Consider the following 13,943-nt stretch of genomic DNA (forward strand, 5'->3'; position numbering starts at 1 on the left):
CTATCAAAGAAAAGGCAAGACTAACTACTGCAGTCCCAACATCGATTGGCTCAAGGTGCTGCAGAATTTCAAGGCAGTACTTCTTAATATTTTCACTGTGAAGTATGTGTTCTTCCAGCACCTACAAGCTAGTATGGTTCACTATCAATTACTCATACAGAAGTTATGATCATAATTTCATTAATTTTCTGCACATGTACAAATTAAGAAACATTTTAACATGAATGATTAGATACAAAAACACATTTCCAGAAAGGAGGCGAGTTCTGTATCTATTCTCTTACTTCACTACTATGGAAGTGAAGTAATATTTTGCAGGCCAGACTAGAAAGTGATGGGATTATTTTTGGACAAAGATCAGACCTTTTTGTTAGCATGGATCTAACAAGGATCATTGAGTCAGACTTGCTTTTTTCGCTAGGATTAATTTGTATCTTGATTAAAAAATGTTTATAGTAGACTAGAACAAGAGGTCATGAGTTACAGAAAGTTGACAGCATAGATCAAGCAGAATCTTTTCACATTTAGTGTTTCTTTTACTTTTTATTTAGTACCCAATTACTTTCTAGGTAGCAAATCTATTGATATGGCATGTCCTAAATAGGAGATGGGTAGTTTTTTTTGAACTCTGCAGTTAGGCTGGTTACATACTGTTGATTAATGTTCTTGTCTCTTATAACCTTTTTCCTGTTTGGACTTGAGTAAAATACTGCTAATAAAGACTTTTTACCACTAGGACTTTTCATCACAAATCTGCCTTGTATTCTCACTCTGAGAAGGATGTGAAGTAATCATACAGAGAGCAACAATTTGGTTATTCTGTAAAATTTCAACTACATAACCTTTCAGTTCTACAGTGTATATTTTTGATGCCTTTATGGGACTAGTTCACTTAGCTGGCACACCTGGAATTCATGCAGCCTTTGGTGTTTTTCAGATGGAAGAAACAACAGTATTGCGACCAGCGTGCAGAAATACCCTCAACTGTTCTAGTAGCAGAAATGAAGCCCAAAAATAAAGGTAAGGAGATTTTGCTTGATATCATGAAGTATAAATGGTGAAAACATACAATGACAGAAGTAAAATTGTCTGTGCTTTTTTTTTTTAAACACACAAATACCCTAGGTAAAAATAGCTAAAAAAATACATTGTTTGGCTTATCAGGCTGCTAACTTAAATATCTGGAATAAGATCGATAAATGTCAACCTGTTTTAATTATATTGAACAATGTAAGAAAAAAAGGGTAGAAGCTATTTCACATTTTAAATCACGTTAAATAGATTGCTGCTTTTTGTATGCCTGCTTCTTGTTTCAGCCTTTGTCTGTTCCAGTACTAAGCTATGCTTCAGTAAGATGTCACTTATAAAATATTTCTCAGCTTTTTTTCCTGGAATAGTCCCCTCCCTGCCCTTTGACACTTAAGGAATCTGAGTGCTTTTAGTTTGGGCCAGGAAAAGATAAAAGGTGAGAAATAGAGCCAATTAAGGTCATGAGTTTATTTGTTCCAGCTTGTCAGTTAGAAGGAAACACAAATGAATCATTACAGGTCTCAGTAAAAACCTCTTGCGATCAGATTTTCTTAAGAAGGTATTTTACTTCATCAATATATTTGTTTACTAAAAAGACACCACTGAATGATTATATAAAATGTGTTACAACAGACAACATTCATGCTGACTGTGGCCTGCGCACTTTCTTGGGTGCTTGCTTTGGTGTTTTTGAAGACTTCTTGGCTGACTGTATTGATTTCCCAGCTTTGGGTGTTGCAAAAGACTTTGCTTCAGGCTTTTTGGGAGTCTTATTCACCTCTTTTTCTTTTATTGCTTCCTTTGGCATGCTGAGCTGCTTGGCTTTTTTCTGTTTTGGTGATGTCTGCAAGTCTGCACACTCTTCTGTAACTTTATGTTTTGTTTTTGGAGTCTCCAGAGCTAGAGGTTGTTTCTTTCTCTTACCGAGGGGTGTTTTAGTTTTCTCACCCAGGTTGTCACCTTTTTCTGGGCTTGGTTCCATTTTCTGTATTTAAGACACACAAAAACATTACCCTTCCACCTAAGAAACATCTTTACTGTATTTCAAGAAGGATCAATGAAAACCATTATAAATGACAAATTCTTTCTATCGATTGAACTGTGCCCTAGCCCAAATAATCTGTTCACATTTCAGTCTGGAAGCAGAGGATTAAACACAGAACTAAATCATGAAAATAATGAAAAAAATAATAAAATAGTAAGAAAGTAAATAGATATAACAGATGCAAGGATCTTCTTGGCCAGTCAAGTCACTGATCTCTGCTGGCAGAGCTTTAAACCACAGTCCTCTTCTTGCAGGCTTAACAGATTGAATAGAGATCAGCTCTATCTGAAGTCCAGCTGTACACACATGAACTGACTGCACTCTTATCTGTGCACTAGGCTTAGTATTCCCTAAAGTTCATCACATGTTCCCAAATGGCCCTCATGAAAGAGGGCTGCTGTGATCAGAACAATGCATACAATCCAACTCTAGCTGTATCTATCCCAGGTCTCTGGAAATAGGGCTCTGGCATTCAAATCACGTGAGCTAATGTAGGCCTGTTGCATGAGTGCAGCTTGAAGCAAGCTGTAGCAATTTTTTTGGTGGGCCTGCACATAAGCATAGATTTAGTTTGGGCATCCCTGAAGAGGTACATAGTTAAAGGATATGCTCCAATCACGAATGCAGTAAAACTAAGTTGAATTTATAAGTGTTATTGTTTTATTCATCCAAATATCTTTCCTAGATATTTGTGGAACCTGAGTATTATCAGTCTGGTGGTTTTGCAGACACGTTAATGACATGATCCACATCATCTCGAATACTGGCAACAATAAGTCCATACAGTACTTCATTCAAGCTGCTGGCTCTCAATTTATATTATGTGATTGTTAATGTTGCATATTACTATCCTAGAGAATGTTACTTGTTTTTCCTCAAGTTTTGCACTCCAGGCAGAGGATGATACATTAAAATACATTAAAATTTAGTTTTGCAAGAAATTTTGAATTAAAAATTTTATGATTTACTTGATTAAGTATTAAGCTGTTTCCCAATCATTTACCCTTTCTTCTGACTTCAGGCTTGTTATGTGACCTAGGCAAAATTGCTGCTATTCAGAAAAATACATAAAAGGACAATACCCACTGGCTTCCTTTGTCTGTAAGAGGGGTTAACTAAAAAATAAAAATACCCTCAAAACCAAAAACCCCCAAAACTAACCACATCCCCAAGGCACGCCCCTCCCATACACTCAACTCTTGCTTTCATGATATAGTCACAAAAAATCCAGTTCACTTAAAATGTGTTAACACACACTGTTCCCTAAGGAGCAATAAACGATTTAAAAAGTTCAAAATCTTTAGTTTTAACTGAAATGTGAGTTTCTCAAAATTATTAAACGCTTACCTTCAGGTCAGCTAAGCTGGTTGTTTGCATAGGCACCAGTTGTGGAATTTCTTCATCATCACAATCACCTGGTTCTTGGACTACTACTACTTTTTGTTTTATCGCAGACTCCTGGGTAGCAGGAGCAGCATTAATTTCAGTTGTCAAAGTGACTTGACTTGAATTCAGTTTTTGAGCTGTGTTTTTCGGTTTCTTGTTCTTTCCCTTCTAGAATTAATTGGAAGTACATCTCAGACAAGTCCCCATAACATTTAGAAATGTATAACAATTGTTTTAATACACTTAAAAAGACGGTCTAGCAACATTAATTTAAATACTGTTGTTCAATAGACCTGGACTGGTCAACCATATGTAAAATATGAAAAAATGCATTACTTTCAGAAGTTTATTATAAATAGGTCATAAGTAAGCGATAATAATGTCAAGATTACAGTCTTTAAGTTGAATATATATGCTCCAAATTTATTTTAGACAAAAGAACATAGTAAGCAGAACTCAGTATAAAGGAATAGCTCATTATTTTCTTTTTAAAAAAAGTAGGTGAGCTCCCCCTCATATATACAAATATATGAGCTTGTGAATTATTCAGATGCCACTGATTAGCCAACAAATAATGGATGCATAGTCTGAATCCATGTATACGTTAATGAGTGTATTTTCAGAAGGCAGATATGAATAAACAATACAAGCAAAAGTTCTAAGAATGAATCTCAGCTCCTTACAGTTTAGGACTAGAAACGCTTAATTTACTTATTTCCAGTTTGCTTTACAATCTGTCAGGGAGTTTCCATAATTTCGTTAGTATTGCTGAGTATCTGAAGCACTCAGTCAGGAGCGCCTAACCCATTTGTAGCCATAAATGCCTGGGATCAACTGCTAAAACGTTTAAACCCAACACATCAGACACTACAATGCATAAAAGGAAGCCAATTTGGTTTTATGGAAAGTTTGAAGATTTTTTTTTTTTTACCTTTACTTCCTTTTCTTTGAGAGATGGCTGGCTGTCAAGCTCATCCAAGTTGGAGATATTTGCAGTAAAAATCGGAAGTGCAACTGATTTAAGTGTTTTGAGGTGAAGAATTTTCACATTTTTCCAATTCTGCAACAACAGAAACAGTGTATTATGTAAAAATAACAAGGCTGAATTATGAACCGACTTGGCTTTAATGCAATCAATCAGCAGTACCTTTGGTAACTTCTTAGCAATCACCTCAGCTGCTGCAATGATATTATCTAGTATCTCATCAGCTTTCATTCCAGTGTGACCTATACGTGCTGTACTGAAAGAAGAATAACATTTATATGTGCACAAATAAACATACTTCAAGTTACTTGTTTTTAGGCATACCCAGAAATGAAAAAAGCCCACTTATCTGCAATTATCTTAACTTTCATAAAGGATGGCTGGCTATTGCAGAAGCCATTTGTAATAACAGTTAGAATAGATTCACCTGTATTAACCTTTCTGTATTTGGATATACAACTTCTGCCTTATATTGCTAAGCATATTACCAGTTTAGATCCTTTTAGATGCACAATAAATGAAAAAAGTCTTACAAGAATAGAGTATTTTGGAAGTAGTTTTTATCTAATTTAACAGTAGTATTTTTCTAAGATTCTACATGCTGTTTAACAGCGACAATTGCCTAGAAATTCCTTAGGTATAAGGAAAAAGAGACAAAAAGTAGAACCTCTTATTAAGTAGAACTACTGATTTCTTTATACAGGTTAAGGTTCAAAATGGCCCATATCTGGAATGGTGACCCTTAACCTCTTTTATTCACATATTAATGGAATAAAAATAACTCAAAATTCCTACAGTTAAGGTACAACCATCCTTCAAGTGAAGTATTAATCTACTCATACTTACTAACAGCACCCTTTGTTGGTAACTGGGAGTGTAGTCCCCTGGATATGTTTTTGTAGTTCCTTAGCAAGATTTCTGGCTTTCAGGTTTACAGATAAAGGTGCCCTAAAAAAAGAAAGCTTTTTTTTTTTAAATATTAAAAAAACCAAACCAACCAAACCAAAACCAACCCCCGCCCCCCAAAACCCAACCAACCAAAACTTTACTAAGAAGAATCTAATCTTAAAAAAGATAATGCAAAATGGATGTACAGAATTTAAAGACCTACTTTTTTCTTTCATAAAAGTGTTTTCCTAGATGCGAGGGCAAGAGCCTTCTAATTCGGTCATCAGACAGAAAGAGATCAAATCTGTTCAGGAGGCGACGCTTTGCTTCAAATAGTTTATACTCTTTTTTGAGAGTTTTGTATGAGATGATCTGCAACACAAGTAACAGTTTAGTCCCCACCACTGAAAACACAGCCTAGAATACTTCTTAGAACTGCACAGAATTTACTTGTATAACTGATAGTCTATCATGGTGCATAATTTTAGAATACTGAAGACAATCAATAGAAAAAGGATACAGTACTTTTTGTTTTAAGAATCAAACAATATGGATCGTGTGCACAGTAACTGTGAATCACCAGACAGAACTTGAGTACATGGTAACATCTAAACCAAGGTTAAATAGAACAATAAAATTATTTTCTAGTTTTATTACTAGTAGCATAAACAATCCAATCCAGTGGCAAAGAACTCAAATATTATTTTACATTGTGAGTTTTTCCAGTTGCTTACTCAAACTACATATTGAGCATTTATCTAGCAATTACATCTGATTGCTAAAGATCCTGTTTCAAATTGAAGAAATTATTCTGAGTAAACTTTAAAGTTTAGAAAAACCACAGTTTGAATAGTCAAAAAATCTTATTAGAGATCATTAACTCAGAACCATTGAGTTTAGAATATTAAACAGCAGAAAACAACAACTACTTTCCCTTTTCGCTGGTACAAGGGGAAAGAAATGAAAGTACTGTACTACACCATCATATATCTCTCTTACCTGGCTAACACTTCTGATCCCATTCTGGATTAAAAGTTTCTTGTACAGACTTTCAGTCTGTTCTGCTGATAAATTTGGTTCATCCTTTGTGAACAGGCAAACCTCAGCTGTTTCTGGTCGAATGCCATGGGGCAATGGTCTACAATAAGAATATGAGACGGACAGGGCATGTCTAAGAGGAGCAAGATATTTTTTCCAGAACTAGGTCCTTTAACAAGTACTACCGGGAAGCTATGTATTTAGACTCTGGTCTTTGTTAACTACTAAACATCCTCGGTGGAACCTATACTTTTTAAAGCACACAAAACTGTAAGAGTTAAACAATCATATACCATGGCTCCAGTCAGATACACTGCTGAATCCATCTATACTGGCAGGACCAGTTACCACACAGGTCCTGAGACGAGGAGGACCATCCATTCTCCTCTGTTTACACCATAGCTGCATCCAGTCATTAGATATGTCTTTGTAGTACTGGGGCCCAGATAAGTAGATGTAAACTTTCTCAATATAGCGCAGCTACAGTTTAAAAGAAAACTTACAATTCACATTCGCTTTTGGGTATCACAAAAAAGAAGCCGGGGTCTTTTGAATGATTTGGTGGTGGGTTAAGACAAAGAAGAGATTGATTTCTTTTCTTCAGCTTCAGGATCGAAAGGCACATACCTCGTAACTGGCAACCAACAAAACCAATATTCTACGCATAAATAAAGCGGGCACAGCCGAGCTCCCAGTTACACCAGAAGTGGGGGTAGAGCAGTGGTCTCACCCGACAGTTCTCGCTCATGGCACGGGAACTGCCAGGACAGGACAGAGGCAGTCAAATCCCTTCAGCTCAGAATCAGCGAATTGCTCTTTTCCAAGCCAAAGGACACGAGCAACCCCTGTAACTACACGGCCGAGGGTGAATTTCTTACATTTTGATGACCTGTGCCACCCGCGGGACCTTCCAGACCGTCACCAGGAGGTGGACGTTCTCGCTCTCGTTGAGGAGCAGCGCGTCTCCCTTGGCCTTGCTTCTGGCGAAAGCCAGGAGAGCCTCCACCGCCTTCTTCACCTGCAACGGCACGACAGCGACAGCAGCCGGAGTTAAAGCCAAGCCCGGCCCGGCCCGGCCCGGCCCGGCCGCGCTCCCGGCCCGCCGCCCCGCAGTACCTGGGCGCGCTCCAGATGCTCGGGCCCCTTCGCCATGGCTTTGCCGACGCCACGTGCAGCCGCCGCGCCTGCGCACACGCCGCCTTCCGGGGCACGGCGGGGCACGTCCGGGGGCGGCTGCGCGGCCGGGAGGGGGGGCGGGGCGAAAGGGCCGGGAGCCCCGCCCCGCCCGTCGCGCTCCACTGCGGGAGGCGGGCGTCGCGCGGGAGTGCACGTGAGGCGCTGGCGGCCTGCGTGGCGCGTGGGGGGGGCCTGGGTCCGAGCTGAGCGCCGGGGGTGGCCGCGGAGGCCGTCGGTTCCTCGGGAGGCAGCCTGGCCCCAGAGGGTCGCGCTGCCCTCGGGGTGAGTCGCAGGTTCACGGGCTGTTTCATCTTGGAAGAGAGCTCCGGAGGCCTTCAGTCCAGCCTGCTCCCGCAGCAGGGCCAGCCGGAGGTCAGACCAGGTTGCTCAGGGCTGTATCCAGTCGGGGCTTCACAACCTCCAGGGAGGGAGACTGCACCCCCCGTCTGGGCAACCTGTTCCTATGCCTGAGTGTCCTCACGATGGAAAAAAGTTTTTGTCGTACTCACATTAAATAGAACATGTCCCAGAATAAATCCCAGCGGCACTCCATTTGTTTCTGGCCTTCAGGTAGAGTACCAGCCATTTTCTCTGCCCTCAGAGCCCCATTGTCCAACTAGTTGTAGCCATCTAGTTAGCCACCCACCCAGACCATAATGTTTAGGATACAAGAAGATTGTGGGAGACTGTTGAAAGCTGTGCTAAAGGTGAGGTGAATGCCATCCATTCCTTCCCCCTCATCTGCAAATCTAGTCATTTTGTCCTAGAAAGTAATCAGGTTGGTCAGGATGATTTGCAATTGGTCAATCCATGCTGATTGTTCCCAAGCACCTCCTTCATGTGCCCAAAAATATATTCTAAGAGGACTTGTTCCATGATTTTCCCAGGGACCAAGTGAGCATGCCTGGTCTGTGGCTCCCAGATCCTCCTTTTGGTGTTTTCTGAAGGTGGGGGAACATTTGCTTTTCTCCAGTCATTGGGACCCTCCCTCAATTTCCTTTCAAAGATGACAGTCTTGCTCTGACTTCAGCCAGCTCTAAGCACCCTTGAATGCAGCCCAACTGGACCCAAAATCACTTGCCCCCCTCAGCAACCATCCCACATGTCGTCATTTGGCCTTTTGCTACTACTGTAGCAGTAGAAGCTCTTCTTGTTGCCCTTGACATCCTGGCCCATTTCTACTGTAGGTGAGCTTTTATTCTCCTAAGACAATCTCTACATGCCTGAGCAATGTTTCTAGATTCCTTCTTTGCAGCCTATCCCTGATTTTACCTCCTGTATTACTGTCTTTTTGCACTGGAGTGCTGTCCTAAGTTCCCTGTTTAGCCAAGCCAGTCTTCTGATAGATCTACTTGTTTTCCTGAGTATCAGGAGGGACTGTTTTTATGATTGGAGGAGGTTGTCCTTAAAGACCTGCTGCCAGCTTTCCTGAGCTCCTTTGCCCTTCAGAGCTGCCTCACATGGGATCCTGCTTACTGGTTCTCTGAATAAACCAAAGTCTCTCTCCTGAAGTCCAGGGGCTGTACTCTGCTACGCATCTTCCTCACGCACCTCTCAGCATCTTGAACTCCACTATTTCCGGGTCGCTACAGTTGAGGCTACCACTGATTATCACATGCCAAACCATTTCTTCCTTATATGTGAATAGTAAAGGCAGAACTGCTGCATCTCCATTTCAGTTTAGAAATGCATTGACTGACTACATGGAAGTAGCTTAATTGTGGGATGCTTATTCCATCCAGTTCTATGCTGGGTAAATGCATTGTTCTGAGATCAAATCTAGCCTGGAACTATTTTGGCCTCATTCTCACAGTGCTGTGTGCGCCCTGGCAGCTTTGAGCTGTCTGCATTCATCACACAGGTAAGCTGCTACCTGGATAATGCAGCTATGCATAACCAGGGGTTAAATACACATGAAATTAGGAGTCTTAGTCATTCACTCTTCTCCTCTAGATTTTTTCCTGCTCTTTGCCTTTCTAGTTACGGCTTTATTCCTTCTCATCAGATGTCTTCCAACAAAATTTGTTGCTCTATCGGTGTGCCAGTACAAAGAGAAAGGAATTAAAATACCCTAGTCTCTTGACAAGCTGCTTTATGTAATGATTTACGTTTTCATTCTGCTGGTAGTGTTCATGGAGCAACCATGGAATAGTTGATGGCTTCAAGACTTCCCCAGACTTAGGAAAGAACTATATGGTCATATACTGATATTAAAGAGTGAAAAAAAATCCTGGAAAATGGAAGTTTTAATTTTCTATTGTGTGATTTGTACAAATGAACAAAATAAATTAAACTGGCTAAGAAAAAAAAAAGCTATCCTTTGTTGCCATGTAGTCATATGAAGTATTGATTAGAGAAATTACTGAAAGGCTAGGAACATGCAGAGTAGCCAAATAGGGCAGACTCATTACAATCTTTCTAGCACTGGTAGAACTTATGCATATGATACTAGCTGTGGTGTTTTATAGTCTGATAATTGTATTAGCCTTGCTCCTATCTCTGCATAGGCTTTCCATATTGTAGAGCAGCCATGTTTTAATAAAACATCAACATATTAGTGTGACATGTTAAAACAGAAAAAGTCAGATGACTGGGACATCCCTCTAAAAATAAGCCAGGCTAGCCTTGTAAGATATGATTGAACAGTATGTTTGAAGCCTGACTGTACTGGGTCAGCATAGCATTGATAGGATAAAACTAAAGGGACTATTATTAGTGACTCAAATTCAAATTTTTCACGTATCGTTCTCATCCAAGTACCTTTTCTGCCACATTTTAAGTCTGACATGACTAAATTTTACTAGATGTGGTTTAACTGACTTAGTATGATCATTTTCTCTTGAAAGGTGTTTGACATAGCTAATAGAGCTGTCTTGGAAAAATCAGGTAATCTCTGGATAAGAAATATTTCAGCTTAATACAGCATGCAATGAATATAAAGAGTGTGCTTTTAATTTAGCAAGTTCACAAATTAATAGTTACTCTTACAAGGGAAATTAGGTTTGTTACTTTCATCAATGTTACTGCTGTACACTAAATATATTCTGCTGTAGCCCTCAATTTAACTTTTCTGATTATGAAAGCATGTATTTTTCCTTAAGCCATTTGTCACACTTATTTAAATGCCAAGATTTAAAATGACATAATTGCAAGCCATTCTACCTCATTACTTATTTAGGAGGATGTTTCTATATATCCCTGATTTTATACTTTCTCCTGGCAAAAGGGATGTGCAAGCAGCAATTGTTTCTGCTGTAAACAGGTCTTTGAGGTTTAAGATTATTCCCTTAGTGTGCATCCCAAAGGTTCCAGTACCAGGCTTGTGTTCCTCCAGGTTATTTGATGGCAGATGTCAAAATCCCAGATCTCTATAAGTGTACTTCTTGCAACAAAAATAGCACAAAGAATATGCAGAAATTAAACCAGGAATAAGAAGTCCCTTACAAAAGAGATCTCAGAAGAGAATCTCCCTGCTAGATCTGGAGTTCAAGCACTAGTTTTCTTTAGATTGTGTTCCTTTGCAATCCTAGTGTAAGCCTCTAGCTATAATCTAATTAACTGTCAGACAGATGGATGCTTACAGTGCAAGTTATTCACTTATTCAAAGACTACTTTCTCGGAAGAACAGAGGCACTTGTCTTTGTGACACAAGCTGCAAAGCTTTCTTGTTATAATCCTTTGCCTATCATCAGTTCTACAGGCTTAACAGATGACAGGAACACAGCCTCAAGTACCTTTTTTTCATCCAACAGTTAGTCTGTCATAACTCTTATTACTCTTATTCAGAAATATGTGGACTTTTTTAGGTGTATGTAACTGAGGGGAGATATAGAAAAATCCAATTTATGTTGGAAGTTGAGAGTTTTTGGGAAGGAAAGCCAATGAAAGGATATGTATTATTAAAAGTTGTATATAGACACAACAGATTTGGGGTTTGTTAGCATAAATTTCCATTTTATATTAAGACTAGACTCCTTTCTATCATTTCTTCAGAGGAAAAGAAATATTCTGTCAGGTTTATGGTGCGTGAAAATAAACACAAGGAAAGAAACAGGTTCACAATATAAAATCTTCAGTAGTAACTCCAGTTTTGTTGGTATATTTTTCTTTACCAAATCCTCTATAGGGTATACAAAAACAGCAGAGTAAGAGCGAGCCTTTAAGTATCAGTTCAGGAAGAAAACAGTCATGTCTGGAGTACATTTCATTTGCTTTAACATCATCATTTAAACAGTCTGCATTAAGAACCCAAAAGCCAGAGTAATACAGAATCAAATACTTGGGACATTGAAACAATCTTTTCTTCTTAGGTAATATTCAGTAATAAACACTTATAAAAACACATTTCTCAAATAACATAGTTTTTAATATATGGACTGGTGCCATAAGTAGTGTAAAACAGAGGTTCTTCATTGAGCAATTTTCGCTGGGCTTTTATGCCACTGAAAAAAATCTGTAGAGGGGCACAAAATTCATGACCAGCAAATATCCCTGTGGATAAACCTCCTTAAAGCAACCATTTTTCTTACAACACTATTACACCATCAATAGCTTGTTGTTCAAGAACATAATTTACTACCAGAGTGTCTCAGGAAACCAGTGCCATCATGTTTGCGTATCAGTTCCCGATTGTCTGCAAAGATGACCAAGGTAGCTGGAATGGTTTCAAGTAGGTAGTTGACAGCAATGTTAGTCAACTGATTGGTGTACCCATTCCTCCATTTAGCATGCTTTACTTCTTGCAACTTGCAGAAACAAGTAATTATTTTCCTGTTGCACAATAATTAGCACTGCTGCACATTCAGATTTATTTCTTTTTTTACATTTAATTATTGTTACATATACCAAGGCTTTCAGTTCAAGGACATACAAGGTCTTAATTTATAGAATTATAATTTATGTTTTTATAAGTTACATCATGGCTATACACTTAAGCCATATCTACACTACAAACTTTGGCCAACAATCAGGGAGAATAGGTGTGATCCTCATCAGTACCACACTGCACATACAGACTGCTGTAAATGCCATTATACTGGGGGGAAAAAAAACCCCATATCCCTCCTTTCTGCAGAAACACACTCACAGTTCTGCTGGTATGAGTTACATCCATGCCAGGCCTCAGGAATACTCTGCTAGTATCATATGCTAGCACAGTTACACTGGCAGTGCTCCTAGGGTTCCTGTAGCTTCAATCCAACTTCTATTTCCCTCTTTCCCCTCTCACCCCCCCTTCCTTTCAACTGTTGTGGTTGCACAGCTTCTTTATTTTTTTTCATCTTCAAAGAAGCATACCACATGTTTTCACAAAAGGAAGTATTCAAAATGGTCATTTAAAAAAGTTTATTACATCAGTGAATCAGCAAATAGTATTTATTTCAAACAAAGCCACATTATCTTTTCTCTTCTTTCATCTAGATTTAGCTGTACTCAATAGTAGTAAAAATGGGACTATAAAACGTAGAATGGAGATGAAATGAAAAAGTTGAGATGTAATCTGACGACTATTCAAATATAATGTACTTTCAGCTCTTCTGCCCAAAATCAAGCCAATTTGTGTAGATTTATGCCTTACATTTTCATATCAGTATGTTATAGAATGCAAATATTTTATACCCAAATAAAAACCTCTTATGGGTTAGCAATGTCTTTAATTGTATAATGTAGATTCTGTTAATGAACTTGAAATAATTTAGCCTCCCTTTACAGACAAGGTGATGTTAACTGGATTTATGGAAATGGTAATCAAATGCACTAGATGGGATGAGTAATGGAAATGCTCAGACTTTCTATCTACTGGTATTTCAACCCACCAGATGATTTTTCAGTTTAATAATAAATACTCAGTCCAGCCTCAAAATAATGATATTTTAGAATCCCTCATTAAGTTTGCTCTAAAGTGGAAAAATTCTGCTGGAGCATCCTGTAGTCTTGAGATGCATTTCAATGCTTTCAAAAAAAAGTTTTAAAAGTTCTAACAATTTAGGAATCTAACTGTAAGTATTCTCCAATAATGGTCTTTGCAAGTTTCAAATCCATGAGCTTACTTCAAGAAAGCAGTCAGATATATGGAAATCTTAAGTCAATCCAGAATATGAACAAGACGGTAAGTTTCCTTGGCTTTTAATTTCTTCATTAGTTTAAGATCCAAGGAACTGTGGGTTTTGTTCACTTGGTAGGAAAAAAGAAAAATTACTTTTAAACTCTGATTTACCAAAAAAATAAAAGCCCAGAGATTTGCAGACATAATAAAATTTATTTAAATTCCATGCATTACGGTAGCTACAAGTGTAGTCATATGAAACTGAAGGACAATAACTTCTTCTGTCCATACAATGTAGCTGTAAGTGAAATGAATGGGAGTTCCACAGTTACAAAGAAACAAACAAAACCAAA

The 13,943-nt window shown here is 38.6% G+C and overlaps 1 protein-coding gene across 1 annotated transcript; it reads right to left on the bottom strand.

Moving 5' to 3' along the window:
* Positions 1-1,477: 1,477 nt before the first annotated feature.
* RSL1D1 (ribosomal L1 domain containing 1) lies at positions 1,478-7,523 on the bottom strand. Its single transcript, XM_050905862.1, has 9 exons — positions 7,488-7,523; positions 7,250-7,389; positions 6,333-6,471; positions 5,557-5,705; positions 5,292-5,393; positions 4,608-4,701; positions 4,392-4,520; positions 3,422-3,628; positions 1,478-2,014 (listed from the first exon to the last, which is right to left on the bottom strand). The coding sequence occupies exons 1-9, from the start codon at positions 7,521-7,523 to the stop codon at positions 1,670-1,672; spliced, it is 1,341 nt and encodes a 446-aa protein (XP_050761819.1). The 3' UTR covers positions 1,478-1,669.
* Positions 7,524-13,943: the final 6,420 nt, after the last annotated feature.

This window comes from Gymnogyps californianus, chromosome 15 (assembly GCF_018139145.2).
Source record: "Gymnogyps californianus isolate 813 chromosome 15, ASM1813914v2, whole genome shotgun sequence".
In the NCBI taxonomy this organism is placed as follows: Eukaryota; Metazoa; Chordata; class Aves; order Accipitriformes; family Cathartidae; genus Gymnogyps; species Gymnogyps californianus.